General features: G+C 37.1%; 1 protein-coding gene across 1 annotated transcript; it reads left to right on the forward strand.

The window, feature by feature from the left end:
• Nucleotides 1–738: 738 nt before the first annotated feature.
• On the forward strand, nucleotides 739–5,828 carry LOC103723859 (uncharacterized). Its single transcript, XM_008814932.6, has 3 exons — nucleotides 739–1,356; nucleotides 2,447–2,877; nucleotides 5,125–5,828. Exons 1-3 carry the CDS (start codon nucleotides 1,192–1,194, stop codon nucleotides 5,561–5,563), a joined length of 1,035 nt encoding a protein of 344 aa, XP_008813154.2. The 5' UTR covers nucleotides 739–1,191; the 3' UTR covers nucleotides 5,564–5,828.
• The last annotated feature ends 15,645 nt before the right edge of the window (nucleotides 5,829–21,473 follow it).

Here is a 21,473-nt window from a genome sequence, read left to right on the forward strand (position 1 = left end):
GAGACATTGCCATTTTTTGTCCAAAGGATCAATTTCATTCTCATAGGGTAGGGGATTGGATGGCAAGTTTTAAGTGGAAAAGCCAAGGGTCTAGACCGATCTAAAGATTATTGGCTGCTATCAAGCTTCAAGCAGGATTTAGAATTGCTTAAAATACCGCTGAAACAATTTCAAGCATTTGATTTTAAGGCTAAATTTGACATGAATTGTTCATATCCCAAAGCTTGGCCCAAAGTTAGCCTAGCCTGATTGGTCTTGCTCGAACCCAGACCCAATTCCAATTCTAAATGATGAATCTTTAAGTATCAAAAAGTAAATTATTTCCTATGATTTACTAAAAGAATTTAATGATAAATTATCATCGAAAAAAAGATGCAGACAATCTACAATTTGAAGATTTTTCAGAGCCAAGAGGATGTTGGAAATGACAATATGAAGTCAAAAAAATATTTTTTTTATCTTAAACTCCATATCTTTATTAAGTGGCATGGACTGCTGTCTGAATGTATGATGTATGTGCAACAGATGGCTGCGATCCCACTGATCAAATTTATTGGGAGGAGTTTAGATGGATATATTTCCTTACTCATTTATTTTCATGCTAGTGAAAAAAAAAAATACTAATTGTAGGACCGGAAAGGATACTGGTTGTTGCTAACATGTGCCGTTAGTCTTCTTTTCGTTTGGTCACCGATATTATTTTATTAATCTGGATATGAAACAAAGAAATAATATTTTATTACAAAGAAGCCATCGATCTCTCTCGTCTCATTTCTTCGCCAAGCGCCTTCCAATCCCTCCGCTCTGTTTAGGTTCCTTTCTCTCGCCCGAAGGCTTCGATAATTCTATTTCGCCTTTCGTTTCGGAAGAGATTTCGATTGTCTTCTTCGGAATTCGGAAGCAAATCCCAAAGATCGGAGCTCTTGATGAAGGTTTCTGCTGGATTTCTGCGTTTTTTTCGCAATTTTTTGATTGAGATTTGAAGCGCAGTCTCGGAGATCTCTCAAGCTGGAATGTTTTAAGCGTTCGTTCCAAGAACTCGTTCGAATTGATCGGATCGGTGGCGAGTTTAAGGATCCTGCGCGATCTCAAGAGCTTGCTTTCTTGATTGAAAGGATTGTTGTTCCATCACCCAAGAAAAAGGATTGGAGCTAGGATTAGTGTTTGGTTTGATTTGATGTTTGGATCGGCATGGGAGTAGATTACTACAACATCCTGAAGGTGAACCGGAACGCCACCGATGAGGATCTCAAGAAGTCGTATCGGAGGCTGGCGATGCAGTGGCACCCGGACAAGAACCCTACCAACAAGAGTGAGGCCGAGGCCAAGTTCAAGCAGCTCTCAGAGGCCTATGAGGCGAGTCATTGGATCGATTCCCTGCCCCTGATTCTTTTTTTTTTTCGATGTATTTCTTGAGTTTTTTTATCAAGAGATGCCTGGATTTGATTCATGTTGTTAGGGGATAATAAGGAATTAGTGAGGTATTATAAATCTAAAATTTATAGAAATTTGATTGGGATCTCGGATTCTTGAACACATTCTTGGCTTTGCCATGACAACTATGATATATTTGATTCCTAATTTATTTAATTTCCTTTGCTATGTGTGATTTTTTTCATGACAATGATTATTTGGGAGAAACCTTTATGGAATTATTGACTTAAAATAATGGGCTTTTGTTCATCAGCATGCTTGTGTTATCTCAGTTGAAACCTTATGTTACTATGGTTTCGGATTAATCTAGGATGAAAGAAAGCATAAATAGGTATACGGCAAGAATCTTCTTTATATTTTGATTTATATTATTTCTGTTGGAACATGGAATTTTTCCTTTTGCCAGTTTATGATGGTTCAGAGTTTAGAATATTCTGATGGCTAAACAATGCATTTGGAATTTTTTTGTAAGTCGTGATTTTTAACAATGCATTGCGGGAACAAAACTAGATTCTGTTATTTAGAGACTAGGTTGCTCTAGATTGAAGAAACAACTAGACTTTTATCTTTGTTTGAGCCAAGAATATTCTGCTTCTCTAATAGTAATTTTTTTAGTTTGGTAGTAAAGAAATCACTTCTTGTTTGAAAACATGGAAACTGTACACAAGAATGAAAAAAAGAAGCAAGAACCTGGTTTATTATGTCTTATTATGTTCCCAATTTTTGATATTCCAAACTTTGGTATATGATTCATTTTCAATAGTTTTTTGAACATTAGTTGAACTTAGATTTCCTTATTCAATATGATTGCCTACAGAGAAATGTACCTTTGAAGGGTTCATGGAGCCATTTACTAGAGTTTAATATCTACTGGTTTTCAAAAATTTGGATTGTTCTTTACTGAAGGAAAGAGAGGGAAAAAAAACCATGATATGTATTAGCTTTGCAGAGTTATTCTAGTTGATACCATATCTTCCCATATCTTTCTCATATGTCAGGCCTGCTGTCTCAGGTTCTAAGCGATCCACAGAAGAGGGCAGTATATGATCAATATGGAGAAGAAGGCCTGAAAGGGATGCCCCCTCCGGGTTCCCAAAGTGGGGCCCCATTTGCTCATGGCTCAAGTGGTCCCAGTAATTTCCGATTCAATCCTCGAGATGCAGAGGATATTTTTGCTGAGTTCTTCGGAAGCAGCCCTTTTGGGTTTGAGTCCATGGGGCGTGCAAAGTCCACAAGGTTTCAAACAGATGGTGGTGGGACTTTTGGTGGATTTGGTGGGACAAAGAATACCTTCAAATCAAATACCAAGGGTGCTGGTGCCAGTGGAGGCCAGCCTCGGAAAGCACCACCTGTGGAGAGCAAGCTCACATGCAGCCTCGAAGAACTCTATACTGGATCAACAAGAAAGATGAAGATCTCAAGAAATGTCATGCGACCAAATGGGTATACACTTTTCCAGATATCTTGTGGTGTCCTGATACGATTTCATGACTGATGTTATACTGAAAACTTTTCATGCGCTGATATGATTTCATGATTGATGTTGCACTGAAAACTTTCATGCCCTGATGCTATTACAGAATGGCTGCAAGCATGTGATTTGTTAACATTGATATTGAAGTATGCTTGAATTGAATTTTGCATCCTGTTTTAGTCTCACACATTTTGTATGAGAGAATAATTCTTCATGCAGATTTGTCAAGTGAAATGTTTTCTAATTGTTGACCCACACTTTTCTTTCTTAGTTCTATATGTTAACATATCTGCATCATATTACTATATAATATGGCTACCATTTAGAGTTCAGGAGGTTGGTTGTTTGACACTTAAAGTGTTTCCCTAGTGAAACTTAAATTTAAATTCTGTCATCTCATAAAATATTTACTTAATTATTTCGTTTCTTTGAAAGGTATGATACTATTTTTCCTAATTAGGAACCAACACGGTTATGAGTTACAGAGCAAGGCAAGTCTTCTACTAGTCTACTACTAATTTACATGGATAGGAGGATCGGGGTTATATTGCTTGAACAGAATCTCCAAGCTTTCTTGTTTCCACAAACCAATCAGCTGCTGGATGAACATCAATATTGTGTATGATCAGTAAACAATTGTTTTATTTGCAGCTTACGACTTTCCCCACCAGTGTAGATTTTATGAAGATTTTTAGAAGATCAAACTGAGAATTTTATTCTGGAAAGCGATCTGGAACATTTTCAGCTGTCCTTGCTAATAGAATTTCTTGATATTAGTCAAAGTTTTTCTTTTTTGTGTTAAGGGCCTGAATAGTTATCATTTTCATGTTTTTGGTCATATTTTTATTTTCACTGTTGTTTGATGTGAATTTGTTGCTTTCTAGCTGAGCTTTGCAGAAGTATGGTAGGATCGTAACGTTTATTGCTATGGATAACTATGAAAAAAATATTGTGAATTGTTTAAAGATACGAAATCCATTCTTAACATCTTTGAGATTCTCCAAAATCCCTTTTTTTTAAAAATAATCTTCTATGTTTCTCCCCTTCCATTCATGGGGCTCCTTATTCAATAGAATGGCATGGTACTGCTAAGATCTATTTGGAATGTGTTTTTGCTCCAATTATGTGGTCCTTTGACTTCACATACACAGTGTGAGCCATATATCTTTACCACCACTAGTCTTCTTCACTAGTCATTTGACATTTCTTATATATGAACATATCTCTTGGGGTGGTGGCGCCTGGCCCTTGTGACTCTTTTATTATGAATTCACTTGATATGAGATTCAGGCAATACATGTACTCAAGAATGTATATCTGGAACGACCACTTATATACAGTCATTATATGCTGCAGCTTAATGTTTGAAACGGTTTGAAAACCTGTGTTTTAGACCCAGGAATATTGTTTATAGAATATTGATAGGTCAAGTAGCATGTAAAGTATAAAATCATGGTTTATTTGATATGTAGAAGTTAAAACACATCTTTATCATGTCAGAAACTCTAGGAATTATGATCCCTTTAGAACTAATTGAGTTCCTTATCTATTTATTTCTATACCTTCATTCTTTGTTATTTTAGCAGAACAATAATATATACTTATTGACTGGGCAGTTTAAAGCTTAAAGGTGTAGATTTCTATAGTTTCATCTACTTAGCAAGGTATATAGAGTGATATCCCTCACTGCAGTTTTGTGTAGAAAGAGATATGCTGCATCATTTTTTTTGGGTGGAAGTTGCAGGATCTCAGCAATGTATAGAGAGACAAATTCTCGTATGTAATTTGGTATTCATTCTTCAAATTTTGCCCTTTCTGGATTGTATATTCTTTTTATATATAAATAATACGTCACACACGCGCGCGCACACACGTACGTACGTATGCATGCCTATGTGTGTCATTCCTTTTTGTTGGTTATTTAGTTCCTTTAATCTTGATAATGGTTTGCCTCCATATTCATTTTTTTGGGTTTCTTTCCTCTCACATATTGGAGATAAAATTATTTTTTCTTATAGCCTATCAACTTAAATTAATCAGTCTGTAATGTGATGTTGACTCAGTATTATTTTTCTATCGTCATAATTATCATCCTTCTGTATTCAGTTTGATAATAAACTTTTCTGTAATGGAAATTCTCAGGCATAATGATAAAGACTTTGATCTTGCTGATATGTTGTATGTTTTCCTCTTTTTCATCTTTGCATGCAACATAGGCGTCTGGTGCCCGAGACAGAGATCTTATCGATTGATGTGAAGCCTGGATGGAAGAAAGGAACCAAGATAACATTTCCAGACAAGGGGAACGAGCAGGCAGATCTATTACCAGCAGACCTTGTATTTGTCATCGACGAGAAACCTCATGATGTGTACAAGAGGGATGGCAATGATCTTGTGGTCTACCAGAAGATTCCATTGGTGGATGCACTTGCAGGGACCTCAATAAACCTCACGACCCTCGACGGGCGCGACCTTGCAGTCAATGTGATCGATGTTGTGACACCTCGGTATGAGCTTGTGGTTGCAAATGAAGGGATGCCGATCGCCAAAGAGCCAGGGAAGAAGGGAAACCTGAGGATCAAGTTCGATGTTAAGTTTCCTTTAAGATTGACAGCTGAGCAGCGGGCAGCCATTAGGCGCATCCTGGGAGGGTAACTGCAGAAAAATGCAGGGTACTATATGCTTGAGACACAAGCACCAGTGTTAACTCTTCATTTATTCCATGCTAAATCTTCTAATTATTTTTGTTTTTTTTTCTTGATAAGTATTGTTCATTATCTTTTTGTACCAAGTAATTTCTTCGAATGTTGTAATAGTTCAAAATGTCAATAGCTATTTGAAGGCGAGATGAAATTTTAATTTTTCAATACAACCACCACATATTGTGGTGGACCTTGTGTTGGAAAAGCCTGTTTGCAAATGATGTTAGTGTATTTCCACCATACTTTGGTTGGTCCTTACGTGAGTGGTAATGCTATGCTATTGTCACAGGCAATGATTTTAGACCAGATGGAGGTTGAAGTGTAATAAATATTAGAACTCATCCGGCTCGCGAGAAGGAGGGAAAAAAGTATGGCCAATATAAAAATAGAAAAATATGATAGTTGGAAAAGTAGCTTTCTCATGAGAATAAGATTTCTACATCTCATAGAAAAGAAAATCTATATGAGATGCGGAAAAGTTCAATTCCTATCGGCTGAAAATTTAGGTAATTTTTTTTTAAAAAAAATATTCTTAAGCTTTTAGGTAGAATAGGATAATTTTTTTTATTAAAAATATAATAGATATTTTACATAATTTTTTTGGAAAAATATATGCTTAATCAAATATAAGCTATTCTGAAATATACTATTTTTTAATTAATTAAATATATAAAAATTAATTTTTTAGATATTATATATTCAAGCATCAGGCTAAACTAAGAAATCGGGCTTTGTTTTTTTGCTTGGCATATGGAAGAATATCAAGAAAAATGTTTAAGCTACGCTGCAAGCAATGCAGGAGTCTCGTCTATCTGGGTATGTGATATGATTGCTAAGAAAAGGAGTATTAATTTAATATACTCAATTTCTGACTATCAGCTTGAAAGGTAAACAAACGATGAAAATATATTGTCAGCTACAGCTTTCAAATCTCCTGAGAACTTGGATTACGAGTTTCAAGTCTTCTTTTTTTTTTTTTTCACAACAGCCATTCACACTACTATAACATAAGTGCACTCAACAGAATCAAACAAAAAAAAAAAGTGACAAAGCATTGGCAAGAAAAATTTCTCATGTGTCCAAAAAACTTTTTCAAAATGCTGAGCAGTATAGAAAGGGACCGGCGAGCACTTCTATTTGCCTCCAATATACCTTCATACTGGTCTCCTTTGTTATATATTTTCGGCGTGACGAGTATGCTTCATCCTTCGTTCAGCTGAAAGTAGGACAACTACCATGTTTTCTTTCTTTATTTTTTTGAAGGCCAGGATGGAGTACCATCTGAGAAGTCTCATTGTCAAGTAGCTGGGCTGATATGGTTACTTCGAACCTAGTTTTCTTGTTTTTTTTTTTTCTTTTAATTTGGGAGAAATCAACTGCACGGCTCGCCATCTTATCAACAAATGGAATTATGACACATCTTTTTACGCATATCACGTATATTTATGTGTATTACGCATGCCAAAACATAATGGGCACAATTTTGAATGAACGGAAATCTTGCCGGGATGTGAAGATGCTTGCTACAGGTTATGCATGGAAGTGTGTTGGAACGTGAATTAGGAGAAATTATTAGTTGGAGATCCACCGCCACTAATAAATTCATCCTTGCATGTATTGCCATTATATATATATATATTACTATTATAAATGTTGCTTTATGGTTGAACTGGTTGTAGATCTGATCTAATTAATAATTTATTGTGAATTAGGAGCAAATGGTGCACAAACCGAGTCGGAGGATATAAGGAATAATATCTTCTATTCTACTTTTTTTTAATTCTCGGACCAAATATGGTCTCCTCTACCAAAATTTTAAGTTATTCTTTGAAGATATCATATTTTTTTCAATAATGGACTACCTATTATATGTAAGTGTATTTTTAAAGAAATTATTATATTATAATCCTCCTAATATATGAAAATATATTATCTATTAAAAAAGAATAAATGGAAAAAATTAAAAAAATTTAACTTTCCCATATAAATGGTTTATTTAAGGTTTTTAGTGTGAACAACAAGCATATTGTTTCTTTCTTCGCTATGACTTAATAAATTTCGCAGAAATGCACTTGTGCCAATAGGTCAATTCCAAGGCTTCTCCTTGAAGTGGTTCAAAAATGACTTTGGATCCAATATAAGACTTGTATGTTGACAGAAATTGGTTAACAAGGCTAGCGGAAAGTAGAGGAAAGCAAAAGCCACCGTAGAAGGAACAAAGGGAGCACAAACCGACCACCTTCTGCCTAGTTATGCAATATGGGTCTGCTTTTAGAACTTTTCAGAAGCATACTTTACGATTATTTTCCAAATTCTAAAGAAACAAGTTCTAAGAAACAAATGCTTAACCTGAAATCTATGCAAAAGCAGCAGTTGATGTATAAATGGAAACTGTAACATTCAATTTTCTTTTTTTGATTGCTATTTTACTTTTAATTTTTATGTAGTTAGTATTTTAATTTATTTCTAGTTTTGCACATAATTATCTCTTTTAAAACTATTTTTATAAACTTTTTAGAAAAATGTCTACTACTCAAATGTTATATATTAATCCTCTTCTATCCATACTTCTATCTTTCATTATTAATTTTTTCTCACTCTAAGATTTTTTTTCTTGAGATTAGGAGGTGCTAGTATTATTTATCAAGTTACATGCTTTAAAATTGATCAAATAATATAAAATAGTATATATATACACAAACATATATACGCATTCATGCATGCATGAATATATACATACATATCCATATATATACACACACACACACACACACACACACACACACACACATATACATATACGTATATACATATATATATATGTACATATATATACACACACACACATACATACATACATACATATGTGTACACACACACATATATATATACATATGTGTACACACACACACACATATATATATATATATATATTGTGCATGTATATGCACTCAACTTTAATACTATTGATCCCGCGCCATAAATTATCGCCTTACCCATATGCCGCCACACCTTGCATGTCTCCATGATGTTACTACCTCACTAAACAAAATGATATAAAATTAAATTAGCATAACAGTCTTCAGTATTACCTTAATTATCTTGATTTTCGCTTGAAGATAATTATATTCTTTTTTATTTGCATCTTAAGAGGGTTAGGAATGCTCCATGAGTATTTCAAATTGTCATTTAAAACAAGAAATTTAAAATCTACTACACACTTGATGACCTTATCATCAGTTTTTTTCTTTTGCTAATTCATTATTAGTATAACATTTGGTATTTGACTAAGCTCGAAGGATCCTTCTGTCACGTCGCAAATTAATAGGATGAATGACTTATCTCAAAATTTTACTTGCAATATTCTTTTAAAACAGGGATGGCAATTTATCACTGGTCTTTCCAACCGTCCTGTTATCACTGGTATTTTTAAAATTATTTTTATTATTTTTAAAAGAATAAAAATAAAAAAATTTTGTATTCAATATTTTCAAAAATAAGAAGCATATTTTTTGCTACCACTACCACCACTATCTCGACCATTATTATCGCCAACTCAACCACCACTTTTGTACTACCATCATGATTGTCGTGATTGCCATCTTCATTACTGCTACCACTACCATTTCACTACTATTATTATAGCTACCTCCACTATATCTCAAGGTGCTCCATCACTACCACCATCGCCGTCTCTACCGCACCACTGCCATCATCAATATCGCCTCACTATATCATTGGTGCCCTTACTTGCTCGTCATTACTATAGTGTATAATGGCATATTATCTAGAGTAGATTGACTGCATCGGCCGAAGATCCCAAGCAAATATAAAAAAATAACAAGAAAAAGATGCTGAAAAAAAAATAGAGAACGAAAAAAATATCCTGAGAGAGAACAAAATTTTAATTAAAAAATAGAGACGTAAAGCTTCTCTTCCATATAAGGATGACATACACTATAAAGATGCGCTGCCTCTTTCTCTCTCTCTAAATGCCTCGCACTCAAAAGAGATGCCAAGGTCTCCTTTAAAGAAAACATCACCGACCTAAATGCTGAAAATACCTGAAAACCAAATCCAATAAAAACAAAATAAAGTCATACTCATACTAGATTTGAATTTATGAAGCCTAAGGCTTACCATAAGTTAACTTGAACCATCATATAAAACAAAGAAGAAAAAATTAAATAGTGGACTCCTTAGAATTCGTGATGACTCCAACATACCATTGCTGTCATTGTCATTATCTCTATTGTGACAACGACAAAATTGCCATTAACACTGCCGCCACCTCTGTTTCCTCCATTGCAACCATTACCATCTTCACCTTTACCAGCATATGTATTTTTAAAATAATTAAATTTTTTTGTGTATATACATTTCTACATATTGAAATTTGTGTGAATATCCTCTCAAAATTAATATTTACATATATATATATATATATATATATATATATCCATATCAAACACTTATTTTATATATATATCTTTTTATATATATATATACTCATGCTAACTAATGTCGTTAAGAAGTTAGCGGTTTAAAATTGAAATGACAAAAATACCATTAATGAATAAATATACAAAAATAAATGTTTATAAGGGTATACATGCTAATAGCAATTTTAGAGCATATTTATGTAATTTTATGTACTTAGAAGGGTATACACACAATTTTTTTTTTAGATTTTTTGCATAAATACCCTTTTAAAATTAGAATTTGTATGAATATCTTCCAAATTGATATTTACGTGCATGCCTTCATAAAATACTATTTTTGTATGAATACTTTGACATAGCGATTTAGCTAATGCAATGAGCCCAAATTATATTTATTAAAATTAAAAATTAATTTTAAATTATGAAAATATATTTTTTTTATTTCTGAAGTGGGTAACATATTAATAAGTCTTACTGGATACTAATATCTCTACCTTCTTTAAAAAATCTTTCGATCTCTCTCGATCCTCTCTTTTACTTCTCCATTTGGAATCAAACCATTTTCTCGACTCGCTTCCCCGCCAGAGGCAACCTTTCATTGTATAATTTTTTAAAGAAGATGGTTAGCACCTGCTTTTAGTTTTATGTTTTTTTTTAAAAAAATGTTGTGAGAGATTTGCAAATTTATGTTTTAGTATATAAGATTTATAATATTTATCTTTTAGAGTTAAAATTTTTTTATGTGCAAGCTGGTGGCTGATTTAAAATTACTGTGATAAGATAGGCCCTATACACTAGATCTATTCTTCCTCTAAAAAATTGAAGCTCAAAGAAAAGTAGCTTAAGGTACACAATGTAAAGGGTGGCCTTCTTCCATATGGCCGCAGAGGCTTTTAAGAAGTGTGAAGAATTTAAAGTCCTCTAATAATTTTGCTTGGGGATGATTGATGTTGTTTTTCCACCTATGAGCATAGCAGTAGCAAAGAAGCTTAATCATTGCAATTTATTGTGTGTCTTTAAGAGATTGTAATTATTTTCTATGTTTCGATAACATAAGATATAATAGTTGTTATAAATGAAGAAGAATAAAGTAGAATAAACCCATGATTAGTGAAAGAACTTCTATAATTGCTTTTGTTATCTAAGTAATATTTTTACGAAAAATATTGAGGATCAGACATTAGACAAATCCGAGTGTTAAAATAGGTTGAAATAAAAGAAGGATAAAAATAGATTTTTTTGCATGTAAACCCTCCTAAATATGTGGAATTGCATGAATACCCTTGCAAAGTATTATTTATATACATACCCTTATCAAATGTTTCTTTTTGGATATTTTACTTATTTTAATTTTAAACTGCTAATTTTTTAATGGCATTAGATGGTATAGGCATATATGCAAGAAAAAAAATGAAGAGTATACAAGCAAAACAAATATTTTTTATAAGGCAAGGTCCGCTAAACTGGTACTAAGATCCGTACCGGTTAGTGCCCAGTATGATTCACCGAATTGGTAGGGCATGCTGGTTCACGGATCGACACACCTCTTTTTTTGGAGTTCCCAAAAAATTAATTGGTAATAACTCTTTTCAAATTTTTTTTATGAATTTAAGTCTGATTTAATATTATTTTGATATTATTTTGATTTTTTTTAATATTTTTTAAATTTTTTATGATTCTGATGTAACTTAGATGATGCATCTTATTGCTTTAAAATGATACAAAAAATAAAATGAATAATATAAAATATTCTTAAACCAAGTAGTGACGTAAAAATTTAAAAATAATACAATCAGTTACATACTTTTAAAGTCCAACAAACATACATAATGATATCTAAAATCGATCGAGTGGTAATGCCTCTCATAGATATCCGGAGCATAATCAGGAGGCACATCAATCCATCCCGCTAACCTAGCGGTATTGTAGTCTTATACGTTCATCTCATAAAGGACGCGCGCTGGATTATAAACACTATCGGATCTCTCGCTGAAGCTCTAGCTTTGAGAGGTGTCTTCTGACCGATAATATGGTTGTGAAGGGGCCCATTCGAATATACCGGCAGCAAAATTCGATCTGTAAGATGCTTTGGGCTACATAAGGTAGTAGCCACCGGAAGATGCCTCAGATACACCATATCCATATCTGTATTCATATGGATCATAGGCTGCTTGTGCATGTGGATAATAGGATCCAATATACGACTCAGAATCTGATACGTTTATAGATCCTACCCCATGTGCAAAGTCATCTGCAGCTACATCGTGTCTTTCTGAATGACCTCAAGGAGCCCATCTCCTATATGCAATCGTATTCTCGTGAGCTCTATCAGATCATGCACCGTGGTCCCTATCCTTTGTAGCATGTATGTGGAGTGATTGATTAAAACCCTATTTGATTTTGATGAGCTCAAAGCATTTGAGTATATCTTTTGTTTACTAATGAATTCAATTGAGTGTTTCAGTGAAAATCTTGTCTAAGTGTTTCTAGACTTGGTTCAAGATATTTTGGATAAGTTAAGAAGTCAGTTTGAACCAAAGTCTGAGACTCGAGTCGATTCCGGGATATTACGAGTCGACTCCAAGCGTATCAGAATCACTGGCACGGGCTCGAGTCGACTCCGGATCATTACGAGTCGACTCCGACTGAGAACTGACAGACGAACAGAAAGATTCAACTCAAAACCTGTCAGCGAGTCGACTCCTGAAGTACGCGAGTCGACTCCGATGATTACCGAGTCGACTCCGGAGTAGTATGAGTCGACTCCAAGGAGTTACAGACAGAAAAGTCAGAGAGCGATTTTCGACCCTGAGATTCGAGTCGACTCCTGTGGAACGCGAGTCGACTCCGATGGTTGGCAGGTCGACTCCAAAGAAAGCGTAGAGTCGACTCTCAGTGGTACACAAGGCAAAAGTCAGAGAGCAGTTTTCGGACTCTGAGATCCGAGTCGACTCCCGCAATGCGCGAGTCGACTCCGAGACAGCGCGACCCCAAAAAGACAGAAGACCGAATTATTGTCTCCCAGAAAGCTCGAGTCGACTCCCAGACAGCTCGAGTCGACTCCAAGGCAGCGCTACATCAAAAAGGCAGAAGGCTGTGTTTCGGAAACTGAGAGCCGAGTCGACTCCGGAACAGTTCGAGTCGACTCCAAGACTGGACGAGCCAAAAGACAGAAGATCGGGAGTTCGGGCTCTGAGCGCCGAGTCGACTCCCAGGATTGTCGAGTCGACTCGAGTGGGCCAAGTTGAAAAATTAGCTCCATGGACTTCATGGGATGAGCCGACTCCGAAAATGGCAAGTCAGCTCCAGAAGTTGGCGAGTCGACTCCGGGTTAAGTCGAGTCGACTCCCAGTCGCGGAGGTCACTTTAATTCAAATCTGGAACAGTTGCCGAGCCGACTCCAGAAAAGCATGAGTCGACTCCCGCTACAGCCGAGTCGACTCCAGATCGCGCAAGTCGACTCCGACCCCAACGGACATATTGTCAGGATGTGCAGAGTGTGCAGAACGGGCAGAAAAAAGTGTCTAACGGCTAGTTTCCGTGGGGGATGGCTTAAATAGCCACAGAGGACTGTAGCAAGGCAGAGAAGCACCATTCCACTCAAAGAAATCAAGCATCCTATCTCGGCCAACTGTTTTTCAACAGAAAAGAAGGAAGAGCGCCATTAACTCCATCCAGCTACCTCTTCCCAGCATTTAAAGAAGTCTCCTCCTGCCTTCAAGTCGACCAGACATTCAAGAGGAGACTCACAATTCAAGAAGCCCTACTCTACTCCAACTCAAACATGTTTGAGGGATCTTAACTTCTCTCTAGTTTATATTGCTGTATATCTGCTTTTTAGAAGCTCTGTTTTTCTATTTGTCTTTGTTCTTTCCATCTTGTCTTTGCTTGATTCAATCAGGGGATTGAATCAAGAGTGTAGAGGTTGGTTGGTGAGCCGAGGGTAAAACCAACGTGTAAGGGTTCGATTGTGATCCCGGGAAAACAATCGGGGTGGTTCTAGTCGGTGAGCCTGGGAAAACCGACCGAGTTCGTTGTAAGCTCGTAAAACAACAAGTTGGGTTGTGAGCTTGTAAAACAACCGACTGTAATCCAAGGGGTTATAGTGAATTCCCAAGTGAGACTTGGAGAGTGGACGTAGGAGCAAGGGATAGCTCCGAACCACTATAAACATTGTGTTTGTGATTGCTTGTGTCTCTCTCTCTCACTCTCATTTCACTCACAGCACATAGCAACTAATTAATCATCTTTCAAAAGTATTAATTAGTCATCCACAAACGTTTTAATTGCAAAATTATTTTAAAACCCAATTCACCCCCCCTCTTGGGTTGTCTTTCTGGGCAACAAGTGGTATCAGAGCCTAAACTCTTCTACCCTAAGAGTAAAAGATCAAAATGACAACCCCATTTGGATCTTCCCACATTGAGGGTCAGTCCACCCAAAGACCCCCATTCTTTAATGGATCCGACTACTCATATTGGAAGGCTAGGATGAGAATATTTATCCAAGCCCAAGACTATGAGATGTGGACCATTGTAGTAAATGGACCATACATCCCATCCATCTATGTAGAGGGTGTCACTGTACCCAAACTCGAAAAGGATTGGGATGACCATGACATGAGAAAGGCACAACTCAATTCCAAAGCAATGAATGTGCTTTACTGTGCATTAGATAGGAATGAATTCAATAGAGTCTCTACTTGCAATTCTGCAAAAGAGATTTGGGATAGACTTGAAGTGACCCATGAGGGCACGAATCAAGTCAAAGAATCCAAAATAAACATATTGGTTCATAAGTATGAACTATTTAAGATGGATTCTAATGAAACAATCACTTGCATGTTCACTAGATTTACTGACATTGTCAATGGCCTAAAAAGCCTTGGCAAAAACTATACTAACAGTGATCTTGTCAGGAAGATTCTTCGCTGTCTACCAAGGTCATGGGAAGCCAAGGTGACGGCAATCCAAGAAGCCAAGGACTTGAACAAGCTACCACTTGAGGAGCTTCTTGGATCCCTAATGACGCACGAGCTAACAATGAAGCAACACAGCGAAGAAGAGTCCTCCCATAAGAAAAAGGTAATAGCTCTCAAATCTACATCATCTAACAAAGACTTGTCTTGCAGTAGCAGCAGTGAAGAAGAAGATCACGAGGGAGAGGATGATGAGGCTCTTCTCGTACGTAAGTTCAGAAGATTCATCAACCAAAAGAAGTCCTTTCATCAAAGGAGAGGCCCCTCAAATTTCTATCGAAAGGATAAAGGTAAGGAAAGGGAAAATGAGGGGATTGGATGTTATGAGTGCAAGAAGCCGGGACACATCAGAGCTGAGTGTCCTTTACTGAAGAAGGGGAGCAAGTACAAGAAGAAGAAAGCCCTTGTCACCACCCTATCGGACTCCGACACATCATCATCATCATCGGATGAGGAACAAGAAGAAAAGGCCAATTTCTGCTTCATGGCCAATGAAAATGAGGTAACATCCGCATCACATTTAGATTTTACTTTCGATGAATTATATGATGCTTTCAATGAATTAATGGATGAATACAAAACAATAAACGTTAAAAACAAAGAACTAAAAGTAACTAACCAAACTCATCTCCGTAAGTATGATTCATTAGTTAAGGATAAAGATGTTCTTATCAAAGAAAATGCAGAACTTAAAACAAGTAACCAAATCTTGATACAAAAGAATAATACCTTAACTAAAGAAAATGAAAGGCTGAACAAAGAAACATTAGAACCCAAAAACAATAAACATATAAATGAGAGTCTCACAAAAGAACTAAATGATCTAAAAGCAGAAAAACAAACACTAACTAACGAACTTGAAAAATACAAACCCTTGGTTGAAAAATTTACATATAGTTCTGAAAAATTGAATATGATACTTAATAGTCAACGAGCGGTATTCAATAGAGCGGGTTTAGGGTATAAACCTAAACATAAGCAAAAACTTCTTAGTAACTTCTTTGTTAAAGCAGGGAAAAGTAAAACTAAGAAAATAACCTGCTTTTGTTGTGGAATTTTAGGACATAAAGCAAATGTGTGTAAGTATAGGAAAGGAAAAACTAAAAGAAAAATTAAGAGGGTTTGGGTTCCAAAAGGAACCAACATTACTAACCATGAAGGACCCAAGAAAACTTGGGTACCTAAGATTATATGATTTGCTTGTGTAGGAGTGTCTTGCAGCAAAGGTCGACAAAAATTGTTGGTACTTGGATAGTGGCTGCTCAAGACACATGACGGGTGACAAGGATCAATTCTTCACCCTTGAAGCTAAGAAGGGAGGTGTTGTGACTTTTGGAGACAATAACCAAGGTCACATCCTTGGTATAGGTAAAGTACAAATTACCCCTTCAACTTTTATTGATAATGTTCAATATGTTGATGGTCTTAAGCATAATTTATTAAGCATTAGTCAATTATGTGATAGAGGTTATAATGTTATGTTTAAACCATCACTATGCATCATAACAAATCCAAATGACAATAGTTTAGTTTTTAAAGGAATAAGACGTGGAAATGTGTATGTTGTAGACCTTGAGGATCTTGCCAAACACAACCCATGTTTAGTTGTTAATGAAACTAAGGATAATGATGCTAGTTGGTTATGGCACTGTAAGTTAGGTCATGCAAGCATGGACACCATATCTAAACTAGTTAAAAGAGATTCTGTGATAGGTTTGCCAAAATTAAAGTTTGAAAAGAATAAAATATGTGAAGCATGTCAATTTGGCAAACAATCAAAGAACTCCTTTAAATCTATAAATTGTGTCTCTACCTCTAGACCTCTAGAACTACTACACATGGACCTATTCGGACCAACTAGAACCACAAGTCTAGGTGGAAATAAATATGGTCTAGTTATCGTAGATGATTATTCTAGATATACTTGGGTCATGTTCTTAGGCCATAAGGATCAAGCATTTTCAATTTTCAAGAAATTTCATAAAGAAGTAACAAATGCTAGAGATACTTCTGTAATAGCTATTAGAAGTGACCATGGTACCGAATTTGAAAATCATTTATTTAATGAGTTTTGTAGTAAAAAGAGAATAACACACAATTTTTCTGCACCTAGGACACCACAACAAAATGGAGTTGTGGAGAGGAAAAATAGAACTCTAGAGGAAATAGCTAGAACTATGTTGTGTGAAAGTAACCTCCCTAAGTACTTTTGGGGAGAAGCTGTCAATACTTCTTGTCATATATTAAATAGAGTTTTATTAAGACCCATCATAAAGAAAACACCTTATGAACTTTGGAAAAACAGAAAACCAAAAGTGAACTATTTTCATATTTTTGGATGTAGGTGTTTTGTTCATAATAATGGGAAAGATAATCTAGAAAAATTTGACTCTAAATCTGATGAGGGTATATTCTTGGGGTACTCCACAACTAGTAAAGCCTATAGAATCTTTAATAAAAGAACCCTAGTTATAGAAGAATCCATACATGTTGTTTTTGATGATTTTAGTGATATCTCTTCTAGCAAGAGAGTTAATTTTGATGATGATGGTGAAATTCTTGAAGAGAAGATAGATGAGATGACATTACAAGATGATAATCAAAAATTAATTGAAAATGCATCATCAAGCCAAGAGGCTATTATGGATCATGGGCTGACTAAGGCTTGGAGGTTTGCTCACGGGCATCCTAAGGAATTAATTCTAGATGATCCATCTCAACCTGTTAGGACTAGAGCATCTCTTAGGAACTTAAACAATCATCTAGCTTTCGTTTCACATTTTGAGCCCAAACACATAGAAGAAGCTGAAAAAGATGTAAATTGGATAAATGCAATGCAAGAAGAATTAAACCAATTTACTAGAAACAAAGTATGGAATCTAGTTGAAAGACCTACTGAATATTCAATTATAGGTACCAAATGGATTTATAAAAATAAACTTGATGAAAATGGAATTGTAATAAGGAATAAGGCTAGACTAGTAGCAAAGGGTTATAATCAAGAAGAAGGTATAAATTTTGATGAAACCTTTGCTCCTGTAGCTAGACTTGAAGCAATTAGACTTTTACTAGCATTTGCATGCTCTAAGGACTTCAAATTATTTCAAATAGATGTAAAAAGTGCATTCTTAAATGGGTATATTAATGAGGAAGTATATGTAGAACAACCTCCTGGTTTTGAAAATCATCAATACCCTAATCATGTATATAAATTGAACAAGGCACTTTATGGTTTGAAACAAGCACCTAGAGCATGGTATGAGAGGCTTAGCAAATTCCTATTAGAACATGAGTTTTCTAGGGGTAATGTAGATACAACATTGTTTCTAAAGAAGAAAAACAAAGATATGTTGTAGTACAGATTTATGTTGATGATATTATTTTCGGTGCTACTAACAATCGCCTCTGCGAAGAATTTGCTGACTTGATGCAGAGTGAATTTGAAATGAGCATGATGGGAGAGCTGAATTATTTCCTCGGGCTTCAAATCAAACAATCTGAAGAAGGCATCTTCATCAATCAAGCTAAGTACATCAAGGAGATGCTTAAGAAGTTTGATATGGAGGGGAACAAGTCAATCAGCACCCCCATGAGCTCATTATGCAAATTAGACCAAGATGAATCAGGTAAATCTGTAGATCAGAAATTATATAGAGGTATGATAGGATCTTTATTGTATCTTACTGCAAGTAGACCTGATATCATGTTTAGTGTTTGTATGTGTGCTAGATATCAGTCTAATCCTAAGGAATCTCATCTAATTGCAGTCAAGAGAATCTTTAAATACCTAATAGGAACAAAGAATATAGGGTTATGGTATTCTAAAGAATCTAGCCTAAACTTAATAGGATACACAGATTCAGACTTTGCTGGATGTAAACTTGATAGAAAAAGCACCAGCGGGTCATGTCAATTCCTAGGAGAAAACTTAATCTTATGGTTTAGCAAGAAACAAAACTCGGTTGCATTATCTACTGCTGAAGCTGAATATGTTGCAGCCGGGAGTTGTTGTGCTCAAATCTTGTGGATCAAACAACAATTAGAAGATTATGGCATTAAACAAGATAAAATTTCCATTAATTGTGATAATACAAGTGCCATTAACCTAACTAAAAATCCAATTCAGCATTCAAGAACTAAACATATTGAGATAAGACATCACTTCATAAGAGATCATGTACTGAATGGTGATGTGACACTTCAATTTGTTTGCACTGATGATCAATTAGCTGACATTTTTACAAAACCCTTAAGTGAAGAGAGATTTAGTGTGCTTAGGAGGGGATTAGGAGTGATTGATCCATCCTAGTGGTATTTTCCACTAGTTCATTGATTTTGATGATTAAAAATAGAGTTTCTCAACTATGATCATCAAATTAGATCATAACTTAGTGAGTGTCCCTGGTTTGGTACGAAAATAGCATAACTTTTAGGTGCGTGCCAGAGTTCGAGTCGACTCGAGTAAGTTTCGGAGTCGGCTCATAAGAAGGAGTCGACTCGCTCACAGACGGGAGTCGACTCGAGGAAGATGAAGCATAAGAGGAGTCGACTCGCATATTGACGGGAGTCGACTCTAAGTCGATGGCTCATGAGGGGGAGTCGACTCGCGCATACTTTGGAGTCGACTCGAGGTCGAGTCGACTCGCGACTCAGTGGAGTCGACTCGAGGTCGGGATCCGGGTTTTTAACCCTAATCCAAGCGTTTTATCAACACTTCTATTCACCGCCGCCACTGTTCAAAAAACCCTAGAGCCGTCTCATAGATCGTCTCCGACCGTCCTTAGGACTTTTTCCGTCGACCTTCCTCCGTCCATTAGCGTTCTACCCCATTCTAGGTCGACCATGCCTCGTAAAGCCGTTGTCCCAAGCCGGAAGAGGACCCAACCCGCGAGCGGCACCGAGCGACGGTCCAAAGCTCGGAACGATCCCGTGAGGCCACAACCTCCGGCTCGTTCCCCGCCAAGGGAGGTTCCCTCGAGGCCGTGCGCCGGGAAGGCGGTCTCCACCGGGAGATACGTCGATTTTGACTATCTCTCCCGAGAGGGCTTTACCATAGGAGAGAGATTGCGGGCCCAGGGTTTAGAGTATTTTTGTTCCTTAGATCTCCCCACATACCCTGGCCTAGTTAGAGAGTTTTATGGTACTGTCCATAGGGGCAATGGGGGAATAGAGGGAACTGTAGCCGGTGTCCCATTGTTTATTTCCGAGGATTTCATAGCCCAAATCCTCCACCTTCCACAAGTAGGGGTAGCTCCCACACACCCCGAGGATAGGACTGAGGCCCTTACGGCCATTCTAGGACATCTACCTCAGTCCCTCTTAGATGAGGTGTCCGCTAGCTCACTTTCTGTTGAGATGCGGCTCCTCTTGAGTATCATCTCTAGGTCCCTCTTCCCGAAGACTGGCCGCTTCGATTTTGTATCTGAGAGAGACCTAGCTCTTATGTTCTACATCCTCCAGGACACCCCAATCAACTTTTCCAAGATGATGTATAGATACCTATGTGAGCCACTAGATAGACCTAGGCTCACCCTCCCCTATGGCATGATGTTTACTCTTCTGTTTAGGGAGGCCGAGATTCCCATTCCTGAGGGGGAACCCTCTCGCGCATTGCGATGGACAGATCGCATGCGTCCGGGAACCCTACACAGGATGGGGTTTCGAAAGGTCGAGGGAACCTGGGTTAGGAAATCATCCACCTCCACACATACCACCAGACATTCCCCCAGTCCTGACCCAGACTCAGACTATCCTACCTTTCCCTCCACTTCTGCTCCCACCACCTCAGCCGGACCCTCCTCCTCAGCTCCACCTACTCAGCCCATGGAGGTCCGGATCGCTACTGAGCAGCTCCGGGAGTTGCGGCAGGAGATAGTTAGAGATCTCCGGGATGACCTACTTAGGGAGCTCCGGGGTTCAGTGCCTGCTCCTTCTCCTGCACCTTCTTCAGCGTTGGTCCCTTCCCTGTCCGCCGTGGCTGAGATGACGACCCATGTGCGGAAAGAGATCGACAATGTAAGGTTCCTGATCCAAGCCCAGTTCCACAGCATGAGCGAAGTCACGAGCACTACTCGGAAGATGCGCGATAACGTCCGACAGGATATGGGCACCACTACCCAGGGGGCAGAGCGCTTGGCGAATGTACTGATCGCCAAGTTGGACACACTGCAGGAGACCCTGACCGAGCTCTCCACCACACACAGCAGGGCCACTTCGGCCATTATCTCCCAGCTTGGGAATGTCACAGACGGGGTCACTCTCCTCATGGAACAGAACAGATTGAGAGGAGGAGCCACATCCTCGAGGAGACCCTAGCTGCTTTTGTTTTATTTTGACATGTATCTTTTGCTTTACTTATTGTATTCATAAATGTATTTATATATACATCAATACAATGAGTAGACATATTCATTTCAATACTGTGCCAATTGATCTCTGCTTGC

This window comes from Phoenix dactylifera, chromosome 16, assembly GCF_051530095.1.
Source record: "Phoenix dactylifera cultivar Ajwa chromosome 16, Ajwa_hap1_PhDact_Kaust_v1.1, whole genome shotgun sequence".
Classification (NCBI taxonomy): Eukaryota; Viridiplantae; Streptophyta; class Magnoliopsida; order Arecales; family Arecaceae; genus Phoenix; species Phoenix dactylifera.